This window comes from Sesamum indicum, linkage group LG8 (assembly GCF_000512975.1).
Source record: "Sesamum indicum cultivar Zhongzhi No. 13 linkage group LG8, S_indicum_v1.0, whole genome shotgun sequence".
Lineage (NCBI taxonomy): Eukaryota > Viridiplantae > Streptophyta > Magnoliopsida > Lamiales > Pedaliaceae > Sesamum > Sesamum indicum.
Genome location: NC_026152.1, coordinates 18,769,541 through 18,788,701, shown reverse-complemented (window position 1 = coordinate 18,788,701; position 19,161 = coordinate 18,769,541). Strand labels below are relative to the sequence as shown.

General features: G+C 39.2%; 5 protein-coding genes across 5 annotated transcripts in view; 2 read left to right on the top strand and 3 right to left on the bottom strand.

Annotated features, from left to right (window-relative positions):
• The window catches only part of LOC105169454 (probable sphingolipid transporter spinster homolog 2), a 5,883-nt gene extending 3,062 nt beyond the window's left edge, over window positions 1–2,821 (bottom strand). The window contains exons 1-7 of the mRNA XM_020696056.1: window positions 2,385–2,821; window positions 1,793–1,924; window positions 1,488–1,589; window positions 823–927; window positions 649–724; window positions 363–437; window positions 52–159 (exon numbers count right to left, since the gene is read on the bottom strand). Coding sequence (XP_020551715.1) covers window positions 52–159; window positions 363–437; window positions 649–724; window positions 823–927; window positions 1,488–1,589; window positions 1,793–1,924; window positions 2,385–2,557 — 771 coding nt within the window. The 5' untranslated portion in view covers window positions 2,558–2,821. The remainder of the gene's footprint in view (window positions 1–51; window positions 160–362; window positions 438–648; window positions 725–822; window positions 928–1,487; window positions 1,590–1,792; window positions 1,925–2,384) is intronic.
• On the top strand, window positions 4,545–5,445 carry LOC110012478 (putative disease resistance RPP13-like protein 1). The gene has a single exon (XM_020696404.1). The coding sequence runs from the start codon at window positions 4,955–4,957 to the stop codon at window positions 5,420–5,422; it is 468 nt and encodes a 155-aa protein (XP_020552063.1). The 5' UTR covers window positions 4,545–4,954; the 3' UTR covers window positions 5,423–5,445.
• Window positions 5,497–8,325, top strand: LOC105169453 (putative disease resistance protein RGA3). Its single transcript, XM_020696055.1, has one exon. The coding sequence runs from the start codon at window positions 5,497–5,499 to the stop codon at window positions 8,323–8,325; it is 2,829 nt and encodes a 942-aa protein (XP_020551714.1).
• LOC105169325 (putative late blight resistance protein homolog R1B-14) lies at window positions 11,261–14,868 on the bottom strand. Its single transcript, XM_011089705.2, has 3 exons — window positions 14,467–14,868; window positions 14,194–14,353; window positions 11,261–13,720 (listed from the first exon to the last, which is right to left on the bottom strand). The coding sequence occupies exons 1-3, from the start codon at window positions 14,713–14,715 to the stop codon at window positions 11,418–11,420; spliced, it is 2,712 nt and encodes a 903-aa protein (XP_011088007.1). The 5' UTR covers window positions 14,716–14,868; the 3' UTR covers window positions 11,261–11,417.
• Window positions 15,517–19,155, bottom strand: LOC105169452 (putative disease resistance protein RGA3). The gene has a single exon (XM_020696394.1). The coding sequence runs from the start codon at window positions 19,032–19,034 to the stop codon at window positions 15,711–15,713; it is 3,324 nt and encodes a 1,107-aa protein (XP_020552053.1). The 5' UTR covers window positions 19,035–19,155; the 3' UTR covers window positions 15,517–15,710.

The window sequence follows — 19,161 nt, the reverse complement described above, 5'->3', positions numbered from 1 at the left end:
AGGTGTTGGCAAATGTTTGATAGAAAAAGATGCCACCAAATCAATAGTCTAGTATTGACCTTTCAACTGCAATGGTTTCATCACAAAGCCTAAAATAGCAAAAGGGAGCATCAAAATTGCCTCTACCCAGAACGCCCAACGCCAACCAAAGCGACTAATCTAGAATCCAGCACAAAATCAAAACATTTGATGAATTTCCAATAACAGTAAAGATGAGACTAAGAGAAGAGGGGCAGAAAATAAAAAGATTGAACTGAAATATGGAAGGCAATAACAAACGCATGATCAAGCAAGAACTAGTCATTGCAAAATAGTTAGCAGGTCTTTCGCACGCAACTAATCAAGAATGAACGTAGACGTACCACTCCACCATAAACATACCCCACAGCCACACCAGTTGGTATACACATGTAAAATGTTCCCAGCCATGCTGTCCTCTGTTACATGGAAGAGCATGTCATATGCAAAAATTCCAGGGCAGATTGGAACAGTGCAGTTCACAGTTATCTTGTAGCAAGAAGGACAAAGTGTTGAGAAAGTATCATGTGATAAAGAGGTGCGAATAATATACTTATCTGTAATCTAATGCATAAGACTTAAGTATAATATTCTGTAATCTAATGCACAGGCTTAAGGAGAAAACCAAACCTGGGTGACTGGGGCATTGTCATCAATGAATGGAGCGGCAAGACTTATAAAGGAAGCCTCACCCACACCCACCAGCCTACAGAAAACAAAAATCCCAAGAGTGAACTATAACAACATAAACAAAGGAAATAAAATGCTGCATAAAATTTGTGTAACACAGAAAATTTTACTTACATTCGACAGACTGCGATAGACCAAAAATTAAATGAAAATCCACAGAAAGCAACTGCAAGAGTCCACACGGTCAAACCAATTCCAATAAGCCGAAAAGGATTAAAACTGCAAAGTAGACACACGAAGAAGAAGATAGTTAGGGAAATAAGCTCCAAAGCAATAAAGAGATTTAAACAGGATATAGAAATTTATCAGCACTATGGCCCTTTACCTTATAGTTGTAGGAAGCTTTGCTCAGCTAAGGAGTTAAAAGGTCAAAATGAGTTATAATAGACAGATACGATCATTAGACTTCTTATCAAAATCTCATACGTGTTAAAAAGACAGGCACTGACGTACTAATGCACCAGCCACAAGCTTAAACATTCATCTTGATTTGTTGCTCTGTCATTGTTACTTCAATTTCATCATTGTGAATTAGCACCAACATATTTTACCTTGCAATTTTTCCTTCATTTGTATACTTTGGCAAGGCAAACCCTGAAGTTTTGCTCTCAGAAAGATTTCCTTTTACTGATACCAATTAAACTATCATTTCAAGTACACAAATACATTTTCTTGTACTCCATTCCCGGGGTTATCTCTACCTTCTTTTATGAATTAAACAAACAAAGATAAATACCAATCATATCATGAGGTAACAACAAACAAGAAAGATTTATTACCTCTTGGCTGAAGATGCAAATATTGGAGATGCCACAAGGAGTCCAACCATGAAGGCAGATGATAAGACTCCATCCTCAAAATTATTCATGTTAAAATCGCCCCTGAGTAGAATCCGAATTAGAACATATGCCAAATAGAATAATGTAAGGGTAACGACACAAAACACCTACACATACTACCATCACGACCACCATTATGAGGGCAAAAATATGTGAAATGTGAAACAATCAAGACTCTGGTATACAAACAAAAAGACGGCTTTTGCAGTGTCACATGAAGATAAGATAACAAATGTAGTACTTACTGAATTCCACTACCAGATGAGCATGTACCATCTTTTGAGCAAGTTTTGCGGCTACCATTTACACCATTACTTGCTATAGCACCTCGATCTATGTAATTTATTAAGTTGATTAAACAAAAGATAATAAGCAACCTGCGAAAGAAGCAAACAGAACAAACAATGGGGAATAAGTATTGAAAATGACTAAGATTAAAAAGATCATATATTAATATCACCTCAGTAACGAAGGCAGTTAAAATTATCTGAATAAACTTTAATTAAAAACTTCATTCATATCACACATTTAAACAGAAACACAATGGGTTTGGGGAGTCTCATCCCACTGCAGACCTTTCAATTCCTCCCACTGAAACAGAATTGTGCACAGAACCCATCAAACAATATGCATTAATGCTACGTCCCTCCCAACAAAACCCTTTGCACCAAGACAACCCCCATTTCTTGAAGACCCACAAAGCAAAACCACACAAGACACTACCTTTTTCAGCCCCTCCAGTATATTTTCTACAATTCACCAAGAAAATCACACATATCATCATAATTCAATCAATACAAACAAATAAAACAACAACACCAGTCATGAAAAGTTCACCTTTTCGGAGTAAACCAAGAAGGGTTGGTAGCTACCGAGGCCGGAGCTACGGCCATCCTTTTTCTGTTCCCTCTTTTAGTCTCCAAAGGCACAGCTGCAGATGAAGGTTCCGGGCCCTGATTTGGATCCGGTTTCAGGTCTGGATTGGGGTCCTCTGGCTTTTCGTTCACCATGAAACGACAAATATCTCCACTATAAATACTGTTTATTAACTGCTCTGACGGTGGAAGCCGCCCAACGTCCTCCGTGTGGAAAGCGTCTTCCTCCTTCGTGTCTTTTTTCTTGTTTTTCCTTTTAACTTTTGCTGCCTTTGATGGCTTTTTATCCTCTTTCCTTTTCTTTTTTGTGGGAAATAATTTTCGGGTCACTTTTCTTGAAACTGAGTTGAAGTGATGATTGTGAGATTGGTTGGATTTGTTGTGATCTGTTCTATCAAAATGGGAATGGGAATCTTAATTGGATACTTTTCCTTTTCATGATTACTTTGTTTCTTGATAATATTTCTACTCTATCTAATTAACATTTTTATTTCCTTTCAAGAAATGTGGAATACATTATTAAGGATTTGAATTTAAGAGGATGGTTTGAAAGAAAAAAAAGTTTCAGATGATTTATATTAAAATAATTTTAAGTACATCGATATTTAATAGAATGTAAATCGAAGTTAGGGTTGAATGATTCTTATATTTGTAATTATCCAAACAAATCAAATACAGTATACGAGCCTTTGAGGACTTAAAGTGTATAATTTCAAATCTATTCATTCAAATATAACTTGAGATATTTTAAGGCTATGAAATATTGATAAAAATATATAATTACTTTTATTTTAGTAAATATGGATGTGCAATTTTTGGTTAATCAAGTAAGATTGATCAAATTGAAAATTCTTTTTTTTTTTTTATCAAATTAATAAAAAATTCGGTTTCTTATTTGTTCTTTTTATTTATTTAAAGTTTCGATATTCGGCTTGATTTTAATCTTTTGTGTTGGTTAATCAAACTCAATAGAATACCAAATTTTATAAAGTATATATAAATATAATAAAAAAGTAATATATAAATATTAAACATCTTAATATCAGTATTTATAACCAAAAATAATAATTTTATAATTAATATATACTTAATTTTATTCAATTATTAATTAAAAAACAAGTCATAATTAATAAATTAACATTAGATTATTATTATTATTATTTAATTTTCAATTAGTTTGCTACAAAAATCGAATAAAATCGAAATAATTTTAGTAGGTCGAAAATTTCGATTAATAAAAAATAACCAAGTTGAACAACCGCGCTTCAAATAATTCAAATATTTGAACTTTTAAACATGGAAAATAGTTACGGTTCAATTTCTACGTCTATTAGTTGATCGACTTTATTTATGACTAGCCAAAATATATGAAATCTATCATAGACTTAATTGTCTAATTGTGTAAAGACCATCACATGTTTTCCTGTCTTCCCCATCTCTATAAGTTTTAATATAACCAAAATCCAGCATAAGTTGCTTCCATTAATTAAAGAATAATTAATTTTGACAATCTCAAAAAAACAAAAAGGAAGTTTCAGTTAGGGCCAACAAATCTAGCTTTCTTGGATGCACGAAGCATCATCCTATCATACTTCTGCTGCAAATAGAATAAGTTACTCGGATAAATCGAACAAAAAATATTTAGCAAGAAGAATTAATTTTCAACATCTTAATAAGCAAAAATAAAATAGAAAAAAGTGATTGTTCAACGAGGGCCAACCCGTCTAGTTTATAAGCACTGGCCTGTTATCTTTCCACTGCATGAGCGGATAGATTTCGCTGCTACGTGAAACCAACCTGACGCTTTGCACTCCGCTGTAGGATCTATGAAGCTCTAATCTTCGCTTAAGCTACATGACCCAACCGCCAACCCCTGTTTGGAATGGGCCAATTAGCAATCAATGCCCAACTAGTTGGACTAACCAAATGTTCAACCACTTCATAGCCCCACTTAAGTTACAAGCCCACGTTGGGGTAATGTGCGGTTCCTTATCGAAGTTTGTTCTGTAATAATGTGGGATGTTTTACACTCCTTCGGTGGAATTCAAGAGGGAGTAAATTGATCATCTTTTTACCCCTTCGGACTGGTAACTTTTTGAAAATGAAAATCATATAATTAGGGATTGATGGCACATAAATTCTCTTGATCGATAAAATAGTGAATATTTCAATGACTTGGAAATATTTGTTTGAACTACAGCTTGATTTCTTGATTGACTTTCTCACTGATTTCTTCATGAATAGTTGAACTTTGTCTCACTGGCTTTTTGAACTATGAAAGCTGTCACCCTCTTTCGTTCTAATATTTCAACAAGATTGCAATGTGGACCAGTAGCACAGAAGGAAGAAGAATTCGGGCACACTTTTTGCCAGTAACATCCCATTTGGCTGACTTGACTTCAGCTTTTGCATCATTGAGTTCCTTGAGAAAGTTGGAGGTTTGTAAATTTTCAACCCGCAAAGCTGTAAACTACACAGTTTTTTTGCAACAATTCATCTTCTGTTCCCACATCCCATCTGACCAGATTTGAGATGGCAGAGATAGTCCTGGCTCCACTTTTGCAGGTTATTTTTGATAAAATAGCTGATCCTGTTCTTCAGGAATTCTCTGATTACTTTGAGCTCGATGATCAGTTCAAGAAGCTTAAAAGGATATTGCCGATGGCCCAAGCTGTTATCCAGGACGCTGAAGAGCGGCAAGCTACCGATAAAGCTGTCAGGGTCTGGCTTTCAGAGCTGAAAGATGCAACCTGCAGAGTTGAGGATTTAATTGAGGAATTTACTTATAGACAAAAGGGTGGGGGATCCAAATCGTATGCTGTGAATTTCAATAAGAATAGAAGGGTTCTTAATGATCTGCAGGAGGCCCTGGTGGAAGGACTCAAGTTACCGCTAGCAGAAAGAAACGTTGCGGGCAGAAAGAAACGAGCTCGTTCGTTGTTGTGTCTGAGGTCTGTGGAAGGGAAGAGGAGAGCAGGAAGATTCTTGAAATGTTGTTAGAGTCATCTGGAGAGAGATCGTGTGTAGTGTCAATAGTTGGTTCTCCAGGCATTGGGAAGAGTACTCTTGCTCAGATGGTTTATAATGATGATGAGGTAAAGAGATATTTTGATTTGAGAATTTGGGTGTATGTGTCACCTGATTTTAAGGTGAAGAGGGTAATCAAAGCAGCAATTGAGTCTGCAACTCGGAGCAAATGTGACTTGGAGGAGTTGGATGCTTTGCAGTTTAAACTATGGGACATATTACACAAGAGAAAATTCCTTCTTGTGCTTGACGATGTTTGGAATGAAAATGAGGATGAATGGGATAAACTGAGGCCATTATTCAGCTACGGTTTCGATGGAAGTAGGATTCTGGTCACTACTCGTTCTCAAAAGATCGCTATGATTATAGGTCCTTCTAACCTGGCATATCATTTGAAGGGCTTATGCAAAGAAGATTGCTGGGCACTATTCAGGAAACGAGCTTTTCTTGATCAACTAGAAGAAGAAAACCATCCAAACCTTGTGGTAGTTGGAAAAGAATTAGTCAAGAAATGCCGAGGTTTACCCTTAGCTGCAAAAGTTCTTGGAGGCCTCATGCGCTTCAAAAAAGAGGAGACAGATTGGTTGCACGTGCAAAACAGTGATCTCTGGAAGTTGAGAGATTACAGAGATGGAGTTTTCCCTGCTCTACTTGTAAGCTACCTGCATTTGCCTGCTCATCTCAAACATTGCTTTGTATTTTGCTCGATATTTCCAAAAAATCAAGAATTTGAGAGGAAGAATATAATTCACATGTGGATGGCACATGGCTTTATCCTCTCAGATGGAGAAGGCAAGGCGTTGGAAGATATCGGGAACGAGTATTTCAATGAGCTGCTCTGGATGTCTGTATTTGAAGAAATTAAAGAATGTGAAGGTGGTCCTGTAAGAGGGTACAAGACCAATGAAACTTTCTACAATCTTGCAAGATTCATGGGTGGGAAAGAATTCTTGGTACTAGAGCAAGGACTTGGACAAAATAGTGTTCCACAAGTTCGTCATGCATCAGTTTTGCCTGAATACAGCTACAGGCCACCTCTCATTCCAGAAGCCTTGCGTCAATCTAAGCATTTGCGAACTCTCCTCGTGTTTTCAGAAGGTGGGCTTCCCACAGCACCCTCCCATATCTTTTCCAGTTTTGTCCACTTGCGGGTGCTGACGCTGAGTGGATGTCACACAGAGCTGCCTGCGTCGATTGTTGAACTTTCACTTCTGAGGTACCTTGATCTGTCCAATAGTCATTTCCACAGTTTACCTTTCGCTATCTCTTCCCTCTGCTCTTTACAGGTACTGAATTTACTTGGTTGCTATAACCTTAAAGTCTTGCCCCCATTAAGTCGAATTACTGGCCTGAGGCACCTTGACATAAGTGGATGCGAAGCACTTGCAGAGATACCATATGGTATTAGAAACTTGGTTTACCTGCAGACTTTGCCAATATATATAGTACCCAAAAACCTCCCACAGTTTAGAGTTAAAGACCTACGGTTCAAGAATCTGAAGCTTAATATCCAAACAGATGCTTCGCATTTAATAGAAACAGTCGAATTAGGAAGTTTGTTTGAACTACAGCATTTGGATCTCCGAGGTGGGTTGAAAATTAAGCAGCTTGAACATGTACGTGATGTTGAGGAAGCTAAAGCAGCTAATCTGATAAGTAAAGCACATTTAAATTCACTGGGGCTCTGTTGGGGCCATGAGGGATCAGATTCCATCATGAATCCTGCTTTAGGAGCAAATGCAGTTAGATTTCAAGAGCAAAAACCTCTCTTACCAGGGTCTGCAGGACCATCAGATCCAGAGGGTCCTGAAGCTTGTGCAACTACTTCTGATCCGCACTTCGCAGCAGAAACTATGGCAAGCCTCGAGCCGCATAAAAACCTCAAGAACTTGTTTGTAGTAGGGTACCCAGGATTCAAGTTCCCGTGCTGGAATCTTCCAAACCTGATGAAGATGGTCCTGATAAACTGTGAAGGATGTGTGGATCTTCCCATTCTTGGTCATCTTCCACTTCTCAAATCACTGCACATGGAAGGGATGAGTAAAATTACATTCATTGGTGAGGAATTCTATGGTGATGATGTTACAGTAATATCATTTCCATCGCTGCAAGAACTTTTTATGGGAGAATTTGCAAGTTTGAGTGAGTGGTCGAGCCCGGATGGCAAAGAAGTATTCCCAAAACTCAGCAAACTCATTCTCAGAAATTGCCAAAACCTTGTATCCATCCCATCGTTAGTGTCTCTGAAGCATTTGGAGCTTCACAATTGCAAGTCAGCAATATTAACATGCATGGAAGAATTATCCCAACTCACAACCCTGGTAATTGACGGGTTCCCTGAGCTGATATCAATACCTGAAAAGTTGCTGAGAGACAAGCCTCATCTGGCGTGTCTAAAGATAATCTCTTCTCCTAAACTTCGGTCCCTCTTTCCAGAATTTAGTGGCCTGAATTCCCTTAGGTCCCTCACCATTCGCTGGTGCGAGGAGCTCCAAATGCTGCCACATGGTTTTCAAAATCTCACTAGTTTGGAGTCTCTGGAGATAAGTGATTGCCACAGTCTGATCTCACTGTCAGAGAACGTGATAGGGCATTTGAGATCTCTACAAACCTTGTCTATTGAGAACTGCAGTAGCCTGACTTCAATATCAATCGGATCTCAGCATCTCACATCCTTGGAGTACTTGGCCATTATGTATTGTCCAAGCCTAGCTGCTTTTCCTGAAAATCCTGAGCATCTTTCTGCTCTCAAGAGTTTGGCCATTATCAGTTGCCCTCTGATAGAATTTTTGCCTGACGGGATCAAGCATGCCACAGCATTGCGGAGCTTGGAGATACGTAGCTGCCCAAGAATCAAGAGTTGCCTGAGTGGTTAGGCAATTTTGCAGCGCTACGAACATTGGCCATATCAGATTGCCAAAATCTGAAAACTTTGCCGGTAACCACTAGACGGCTGAGCAAACTCCAGCACCTGTCGATCCAGGACTGCCCTCGTCTCCAAGGACGTTGTCAGCAGGACAGAGGCGAAGACTGGTGGAAAATTTCTCATGTCCCTTACAGATACATAGCCCCCACAAACTTGGATTGACGCATTAGGAACTCCTTAGTTCCTCCTTTTTATGCTGCTTGTTCCAAGATTTTGTTTGTTACTTTCTAAAAAATGATTGTTCAATTGAGGCCAACTCAACCAGCTTTTTGAGCCAAGGAAGCACCGGCTTGTTATCCTTCCACTACAAAGAGCGGGAGGTTTTCGTTGCTCTGTTAAGCCAGCCTGACGCAATGCCCTCCACTCTAAGAGCCATGGAGCCCAAACCTTCGCTTAAGCTACATAGCCCAACTCCTCACTTGGAACGGGCAAGCCAACAATTAACAGCCAATGACCCAACTAATTGAGTTGGCCCAATGTTCAATCACTTTGATACCCCCACTTGGGTTACAAGCTTGCGCTACCAAGCTCGGCAAGCATGTGTGGCATGCTGGTTTCTTATAAATATGTCCTGAAGTTGGTTTTCTAGCAATGTGGGATGAGATTAACTACTTGTGGCCAGAATTCAAGAGAAAGTAAATTGGTCATGTTCTATCAGTATCACTACTTTGAAGTTGTAGAATGTTTAAAATTAAAACGGACAGTAGTTACGTACTCATTTATTGTAATCCCGATATTGGAAAGGGATCATCAGCACTTGTATTCTCCAATCTCTCTGATGGTTTATGGGTTGAGAAAAACCAATACTGGGATAGTAATAGCGAATATATACTTGCAAACATTGGATTTCCCACCATTTACATTGTTATTGTTAGAACAAGGTGCTGAAGCAGCTTCGGAAAATGATTTCCATCAGCCTCCCATATCTCTACATCTGTGCTCCCAATTAGCAAAAACTTGAGACAATGAAAACCAACTTTCCCATGACGGCAGACGATCTGGTTTTAAATGGATTATCAAAGGCATACTTGAGCATCTCAAGTTCTATTGTAAGTGGACAAGCTGTTCAAACCACCCACGGAAAGGGTAGTCCTCTTCAGTTTGGTGTATTCCCAATTTGTTTAAGGTGGGTATGGAGAGGAAGTTTTTTCTGGTACAATTTACAGGCCGTATTGCAGACAGAGATTGCAAATTATTCAGCATCTCACATCTTTGGAGTAGTTGGCCATTACGTATTCTCCAAGCCTAGCTGTTTTTCCTGACAATCATGAGCATCTTTCTGCTCTCAAGATTTTGGCCATTATCAGTTGCCCTCTGATAGAACTTTTGCCTGACGGGATCAAGCATGCCACAGCATTACCGAAGCTGGAGATACGTAGCTGCCCAAGAATCACAGAGTTAGGCAATTTTGCAGCGCTACGAACATTGGCTATATTAGATTGCCAAAATCTGAAAACTTTGCTGGTGACCATTAGACGGCTGAGCAAACTCCACCACCTATCGACCCAGGGCTGCCCTTGTCTCCAGGGACGTTGACAGCAGGACAGAGGTGAAGACTGGTGGAAAATTTCTCATGTCCCTTACAGATAGATGCATAGCCCCCACAAACTTAGGAATTCCTTAGTATGCTGCCTTTGCTCCAATTTGCATGTTTTTGTCTCATTTACATATTGATTGCCAAATTCTTTTCTTGGTTCATAAAGAATCCCGTTTCTAAGGAGGTTGGTTGTTCTTCTGTACAGGTTTTGTTCAATCCTTTTTGGTTTGTTACTTTCTAAAAATGATTGTTCAATTAAGGCCAACTCAGCCAGCTTTTTGAGCCAAGGAAGCACCAGCTTGTTATCTCTCCACTGCAAAGAGCGGGAGGTTTTCGTTGCTCTGTGAAGCCAGCCTGACGCAATGCCCTCCACTCTAAGAGGCACGAAGCCCAAACCTTCGCTTGAGCTACATAGCCCAACTCCTCGCTTGGAACAGGCAAGCCGGCATTTAGCAACCAATGACCCAACTGGTTGGGCAGGCCCAATGTTCAATCACTTTGAAGCCCCCACTTGGGTTACAAGCTTGCGCTACAAAGCTCGGCGAGCATGACTGGCATGATGATTTCTTATAAATATTTCTAAAGTCTATTTTCTAGCAATGTGGGATGAGATTAACTACTTGTGGCCACAATTCAAGAGAAAGTAAATTGGTCATCTTCTATCACTACTCTGAACTTGTAGATTCTTTAAAATTGAAAATGACAGTTATACATTCATTTATGGTAATCCGGATGTTGGAAAGGGATCATGAGCACTTGTATTTCTCTGATGGCCTTTGGTGAATATGAGCTAGTATGGGTTGAGAAAAATCAATACTGGGATAATAGCGAATATATACTTCATTGACTTGCAAACATTTTACACTAGATCTTGAATCAGAGCAAGTGCTTCAGTTTTGTTTCTACTTTCTACCATCCCACTTTATGGAAGATGTGAAATGAGAAAATTTCCATTTTTTGGATATCTAATGATAACCAAGATAAGGAAGTTTAGTAATTCTGACCAGTATATGTATATATTGTCTGAATTATTCATGCAGTTTTTGGTACCACAAGTGACAAGTCTTTGATACTAACTACCTTCTTGTCACATGCATACGCTTGAGTCTTGACATTGTTGTAGAGAGTTGATTCAGCTGGCATGAAGTTAGTATACATGGATCATATATCTTGTACCAGCTCCCAAAAGTATAGCTTTCTCAGTGCTCACAAATTACATTTTCCAATAATATGTATACGGTATGTGTGCATTTGCTTAATCAATATGATCTTCAGCAGTTACACTGTTATTGCAAGAAAACCTGAATCCGGAAAAAGACATGGTAAAACAGAGGAAAAGATAGAAGGCGAACGGAAAATAATCATGTTCCCATAGAAAAACTTAATAAGAAACATAGACATAATTGATGATGAGATTGCTGGGAGCCCAACTGCAGTAAGATTTCTGCTAGTAGTTTTTGAGCTTATTACACTGACAAGTGTTTTGCCTCAGTCTAGCTAGTTTATTAACCTTCACTTATGTGAATTTTGAGCCCATCATTCCCCAGGCTCTGTTGTTCTTCTTGCAAATGCCTTGCAGAAATTACAGCCGAATCCTTGCAACAATGTAGTTCAATTTTCTCCAGCAAAGGTGCTTCACTAATGCCATAAGGGATCTCTTTCAAAAACTTGCAATGCCTTAGGACAAGTTGCTGAAGGTTCGGAAAATGAGTTCCATCAGCATCCCATATCTCTAAATTTGTGCTGCCAATTAGCAGAAACTTGAGACGAGGAAAACCACCTTCCCTAGATTTCCATACTGATCCTGAGAAGGCATAATTTCTAAGTTTGAGCACCTCTAGTTTGGGTAGCATACTGAGCTCAACCATATCTTCCCATGGCAGTGAAGTGCCACTCAGGGTCAATTTCACAAGCTTTGGGGGGAAACTTCTCCATGATGGAAGGCGATCTGGTTTCAAAGCGGAACTGACAAATGGATTACTAAAGGCATACTTGAGCGTCTCAAGTTCTTGTAAGTGGACAAGCTGTTCAAACCACCCACGGAACCGGTAGTCCTCTTCAGTTTGGTATATTCCCAATTTCCTTAAATTGGGCACGGACAGAAAGACTTCCTGGGTACAACTTATAGGCCTTATTGTAGACAAAGTTTGTAAATTCTTCAGAACCCTGAGTCGAACTTCTGCATCTTGTAGACTTAACACTGATGTTGAAGCTGACTTTGTATAATAAATTGGTGAATTAGATAGACAGCTCCTCTTCAAACGAAAATGTCTTAACTCCAGCATATCCCACAATATCCTGGCTAAACAGCCATCCCATTCACAATCAATAATGAGGATCTGTAGGCCACGCAACGTGATGAAAGAATCCATACTGAAGTCATTTACGATGGTGAGGGCCATGAACTTCAACAGAATCAAATCTGCTATCACAGATGGAACAATACTCAAATGTATATTCATTATATCTAACACCTTGAGTAGCATGAAATTCTTCATGCCTAAGTACTGTAAAGGGTCTGGTAAAGATAACTTCTTGAAGTACATGATAGATTGGACGAGTTGAAATGAAGTCGTGTTTATGTACTTGAGGATGTTGGAGTGGAACGAGAGGCGTCGCAGATTATGAAGGTGCTTGTCCACTGCTGCTGATTCTTTAGTGCCAATAGTCCACTTCTGTTTGTCATCATATAGATTCGTTAGTATCAACTGTTCACTGCTTTTGATCACAAGAAAAAAGCCTTCTTTTTGGGATTCGTGCACACACAGTTCTCTCATGAGATCATGGATGTAGCAAGTCTTGATCCTACCATTGGCACTTCTCCTCTTGACCATTATAAGACTTCTGGCAATCAGGTCCTCAAGATAGTCCCCAGCCACTTCTTCCAAGCTCTTGAACATACTAAGCCTGATAAATCCCTCAGCAACCCACAACCATACCAATTTCTTAACTGATATCTCATAATCTTCCGGGAAAATTCCCATGTAAAGGAAGCATGCCTTCAAGTGATCAGGCAAATGGTTATAACTCAAAGCAAGTATGTTTTGGCAGTGGTCTGCTTCTCCCAACACCAGTGACCCTACGCTTTGTGCAACATTGTCCCAAACATCTAGTTTCTTGTCCATCTTTGATAAAAGCCCTCCTACAACAACTATTGCTAGTGGCAGTCCTTGACATTTACATGCTATTTGCTTTCCAATTGTCAACAACTCCATGGGGCAGGGTTCATCCACAAAGATTTTTGAACTAAGTAGTTCCCAACTTTCATGTATGCTCAAACATCGCATACTGTGTGGACTAGTATCTTGACATGCATGAACAGCTATGTCTCTAAGCCGACTTGTCAACATAACTCTACTACCATTCTTATCGTCAGGGAATGTTCTCTTCAAGTCGTCCCAAGCTTCGGTATCCCACATATCATCCAATACAATGAGATATCTCTTACCCTTCAAACTTCTGTACACTTGCTCTCTTAATTCTTCATCTCTCTTTTCATATATCTCCTTTGAAATATAGGTAACACAACATAGAATGCTCAACAACATTTCTCTCACTTCATATTGCTGTGATATAGTGACCCATGCACGAACATAGAAGTGATGCATGACCAGTGGATGATCATATAGTTTCTTGCAAAATGTTGTCTTCCCAATACCAGCCATACCAATGACTGGAAAAACTTTAAGTTGCAATGGATGTCCAGTCAGATTATCTAGCATTGTCACCAAGTCCTTTTCAAGTCCCACCAGTTTGCCCTCTGCAATTGGGGTTCTTCTTGGTGGACTCAAGAAAGTGGTGGAGTTACCTGCTTAGAAAGGCAATTTAACTGGCATTAATCAGTTCAAGATTCTTACCATTTTATTTAGATTCTTAAAACATGTGTTCACACTTTACAGAAGACATTGACTGATTCTTAAGCTACAAGTCCAGTCCAGCAGGTTCATAAATCTGGAAGCAAAGCATAGGAGTTTACAGCCGTTGTCTAAAAGATACAATGGGCTCCGGAAAAATTGCCATAATTACAAATACAATCGTTGTTTGAAAAATTACAAAATTCCCCCTAGAATTAATAGTCGTCTAACAAATACTTCTTTTGACCGGTAATACCAGGGAAATATTTTATAATTTTTCAACCAACTATAAACTTCAGGTAGCCCATCGTAATTTATACTAATTAATAACCCAACACTTCAACATCAGAATAACGTAAAATTTCTAACACATGAATCACAAGAACTGAAGAAAGCTATGCTCCTGGATGAAAACAATGCAGCTTGCCTGTTGAAGAGGTGGTAAGCTCTAAATATTCTTGGACATTTCTCCGATCATGAATCTTCTTCAGCTCCTCGTTGATGGAGAGTATCTCTTTTTTTATTCTAGTCAGACCAACCTCAGCAAATGGTATCCTCACGTCAAAGGCGGAACGAGATCGTAGTGTCTGTTGCAAGAAATTAAGTATCGCTGGTTATTTGGAAGGAGTCCTATAATTAGCGGATAATTGTAGAGGGCGATAATATATACGTAGATACATACATACATACGAGTACATACCCTGAATCCAATGTAATTCCCAGCTTCCTGAATCACGCGTTTGATCGTGTTTTCCAATATTTGGTTCATGAATCCATGATTACGATTTTCTCCGAGGAGAGACTCCAACAAACAGAGAGTAACATCAAGAATCCGCAGTTCTTCGGTCAAAGTACGACGACCTAGCTCCCGGCCGAAGAAATGGGTGTCAGAGCTCAGGAGGTGATCCAGGTCCAGCACCAAAGACACCACTTCATTCCAGATGACCATATGATCTTTCTTTCCGGATAAAGCTACAGACTTTGGTCGGATCTCCTTCTCCCAAACTTGCTGTCAACGCTTCCCTTGTGTAATAACTAAGTTGACTATGCTTACATTTACTAAAATAAAATGTTCTGCTCAACGGTTTATACAGTAACTATACTTGCTTCGTATTGTTCTATGAACCAAAGTTATCAATTCGTATTTGATTTGATAGTATTCAATTCAATATCTCAGCATAGTTAAGTACATTATATTATTCTTTAGGATTAATTACACTTAAACCCTTTGAAAATATGAAATTTTGCACTTTCTTCTAAATAAGTTTTGAAATTACACTTACAATACTTTCAAAAATTCGTTGTTTATACCTAACCTCCTTTTTGTTAGGATTTTTGAACGAAAAATACTGACATTAGTAAAAAAAATAACTTTTTATTTATTTTATCCCTCATTAACGTTTTTACGTAATAATTTTATACTTATGAAGGAAAAAATATAATAATATTAACATCACTTCATATATATATATATTACATTTATCTCTTTATAAGTACAAAAAAAATATATAAAAATATTAAATGAGCGATAAAATAAAAAAAATTATGTAATTTTAATTTTTTCTTACGTCAACTTTTTCGTTCAAACTCTAACCGAAGGGGTCAGGTGTAAACCAAGAAATTTTGAAGGGGTATAAATGTAATTTTAAAATTTACTTGGGGAAAGTGTAATTTTGTATTTTTAGAGGGGTCTAAATGTAGTTAAACCTATTCTTTTTATATATTGACAAGGATAAATTGTATTTTTGGTGAGTGGCATTTTGAGGAATTTTATTAATCAAATGAAGGCATAGACATAGCAGACAGCTTCACAAGAAGTTATTTGAGTTACAAGTCCAGCAATACTTAAACAGAAAAAAGGTTATTAAAATGAAAGAAACAGCAACATTGCCAACTCCTCTTTGCAATAGACTGAAGCAGAATCAGAATGTTGTGCTACCTATTTCAGTTTAATGATTCAGAAGAGAAAATGTGTCTTCGCGGTATGTGAGCAATTTTCCACCAATCTTCTCCTCTCTCCTGTTGACACCGCTTCTGGAGATCAGGGCAGTCCTGAATAGTCAGGTGCTGGAGTTTGGTGAGACGTCGGACGGCTGCTGGCAGAGACTTCAAGTTACGGCAATCTGATATTGCAAATGATATTAGCGATGTTAAACTGTCTAAGCACTCGAGCAAATCTTTGAGTCCTGGACAGCTGCGTATTTCCAGGCTCCTGAGTGTTGTCACATGCTTGATCGCCTCAGGCAGAAATTCTATCATAGGGCAGCTTATAATGGCCAAACTCACAAGGGAAGGGAGGTTCTCTAGATTATCAGGCAATGCGGCTAGACTTGGACAGTACATAATGGTCAAATGTTTAAGGGCTGAGAGTTGCTGAAGCCCGAAGGATATTGAAGCCAGGCTACTGCAATTCTCTATTGACAGGTCCTGGAGGGACTTCAGACCTTCCATCACGTTCCCCTGCAGAGCTGTTATGCTATGACAGTCACTAATCTCCAAAACCTCCAAAGCAACAAGGTTTTCAAGTTCCTTGGACAGAAGAGGGAGATTCTCACACCAACGGATGCTCAGGAGAGTGAGGGAAGTGAGGCCTCCGAATTCTGAACTTAGAGACTGAAGCTCTCGGCAAGAGCTTATTTTCACGCTCTTGAGAAGTTGATTGTTTCTGATCAATTCACCAGGTAGACACGACAACTCATTGAATCCTTCAATAGCCAGAGTTGAAAGCAAGGTCAAATCTTCCATGCACTTCAATACAGTTGAAGTACAATGCCGCAGCTCAAGGTGCTCTAGAGATGTGAAATGTGGCACTGAAATCAGGTGAGGACAGTTGTTGAGAATTAATTTCCTGAGTCTTGGGAAAGTTTCTCTGCTATCCAGCCTCGCCCACTGTTGTAAAAGTGGGAAGTCCCTCACAGATAGCTCTTGAAGTGATGGAAACGAGACTTCAACATCATCTCCATAGATTTCTTGGCCAATATGTGTAATACTGCTTAGTCCTTCCATGCGCAATGATCTTAAAAGTGGAAGATGACCAAGAACTGGAAGCTGTAAGCATCCTTGACAGTTGAGCAATACCAACTCAATCAGGTTCGGAAGAGTCCACTGTGCAAACTTGATTCCTGGATAGCCAACTATGAACAATTTCTTCAGATTTTTATGTGGCTGGAGGCACTCCAGAACTTCCCAAGCGAAGCCCAGATAAGGTACTGTAGGGATTGGTGGTTCAGGATCCTCTGACGGCCCTGGAATGGGAGGTTTTCTCTCTTGAAATCTTGCAGCATTGGCTTCCAGGTCAGGGTTCATGACGAAGTCTGCTCCTGTATGACCCCAGCACAACCCTAAAGATTCCAAATACTCCTTATTCATCAGATTAGCTGCTCTAGCTTCTTCAACATCAATCAAATGATCCAGGCATTTGATCTTCAGCTCACCTCGAAGGTTTAAATGTTTCAGGTCTGATATGCTTCCATGTTTCAGGTCTGATATGCTTCCTGGGGGGAACTGATAGTTCTTTCTCAGCAGATTATACCTCTTCAGTAGCCGAAAATTTACAGGAACAATGTATATTGGTAAGGTCTGAAGGTGAACTAAGTCTTTGATTCCATTAGGCATCTCTGCCAGTGCTTCACATCCGCTTATGTTGAGATGACTGAGGCCAGTAATCTGGCCCATGGGAGGCAACTTTTTGAGATTATAGCAAGCAAATAAATTTAGTACCTCCAATGAGCAAAGGGAAGATATGGCTGAAGGTAACTCGCGGAAATGACTGTTGGAGAGATCCAGATACTTCAAAAATGAAATTGCACCAATGGACTCAGGTAGATTTACGAGACATCCACTCAATTTCAGTGTCCGCAAGTAAACAAAACTTGACAAAATATGTGAAGGGACAGTAGGAATTCCTCCTTCAGAAAAGACAAGTAGAGTTCTCAAATGTTTGGCTTGATGTAAGGCCTCCGGAACTAGAGATGAACCAAGATGGGACACAATTGATGCATGACGGACTTGTCCAAGATTCCTTCTTCCAAGTCCTTTCTCTAGTACTAAGTGTTCATTTTCTGTGATAAATCTTGCAAGGCTGTGAAAGACTTTATTCATCTTGTACCCTCCTGTAGAACCACCTCCACAATTATTGACTTCTTCGAACACACACATCCATAGCAGCTCACTAAAATACTCATCTCCTATGTCCTCCAGTGACCTGCTTCCACCGTCTGAGAGGATAAAACCTTGTGCCATCCACATGTGGATTAATTTCTCCCTCTGGACTTCATAATCTTTTGGAAAGATTGAGCAAAATGCAAAACAATGTTTGAGGTGAAGTGGTAAATGCAGGTAGCTCAAAATCATGGCTGGAAAAATTCCCTTTCTGTAAACTCCTATATCCCAAAGTTCACTGTGCTGCACATGCAACCAATCCCTCTCCTCTCTCTTGAAGCTCATGAGACCTCCAAGAACTTTTGCAGCTAAGGGCACACCTTCACATTTTCTAACAATTTCTTTGCCAACTGCCAGAAGGCTGGGATTGTTCTCTTCTTCTCCTTGATGGAAGAAAGCTCGCTTTTTGAATAGAGCCCAGGAATCTTCTTCACACAATCTCTTCAAATGATATGCAGCAGAAGAATCTATAATCATTGCAACCTTTTGACACCGGGTGGTGACAAGGACCCTACTTTCATCAACACCTGCACTGAATAACAGCCTCAATTTATCCCATTCCTCCTGATCTTGATTCCAAACATCATCAAGAACAAGAAGGTACTTCTTTTTCTGCAATACATTCCATAATTTAGACTGCAGAGCGTCCAATTCTGTTAAGTTGCATTGATTTCCAGTTACCGACTCAATTGCTGCTTTAATTATCCTCTTGACATTAAAACCATGTGATACAAAAACCCAAATTCTCACATCAAAACTTTTTTTCACCAAATCATCATTATAGACCATCTGAGCAAGAGTGCTCTTCCCAATGCCTGGACTTCCAACTATTGATATTACAGTTGCATGTTCCCTCGTGGATTCTCCAGATGGCATCAACAACATCTCAAGTATCTTCTTTTTCTCTTCCTCTCTTCCATAGACCTCAGATCCAATAACAAAAGAACTTGTTTCTCTCATGTCAAATTGTTCATCCATAGTTTTACTTTCTAGTAACCGCAAGTTGAGCCCTTCTACCACAGTCTTCTGCAGATCATCAAGAATGTTCCTTGACTTGGTAAAATTTAAATTATATTGTTTGGAAAGCTTACTGTTGTTGACATACATAAACTCTTCAAGCAAATCCTCCGCTTTGTAGGCTGCATCTTTGAGCTCTGTTAGCCATATTCTGACAGCTTTATCTGTTGTTTGCCGCGCTTCTGCATCTTGGATAACAGCTTGGGCGATCGGCAAT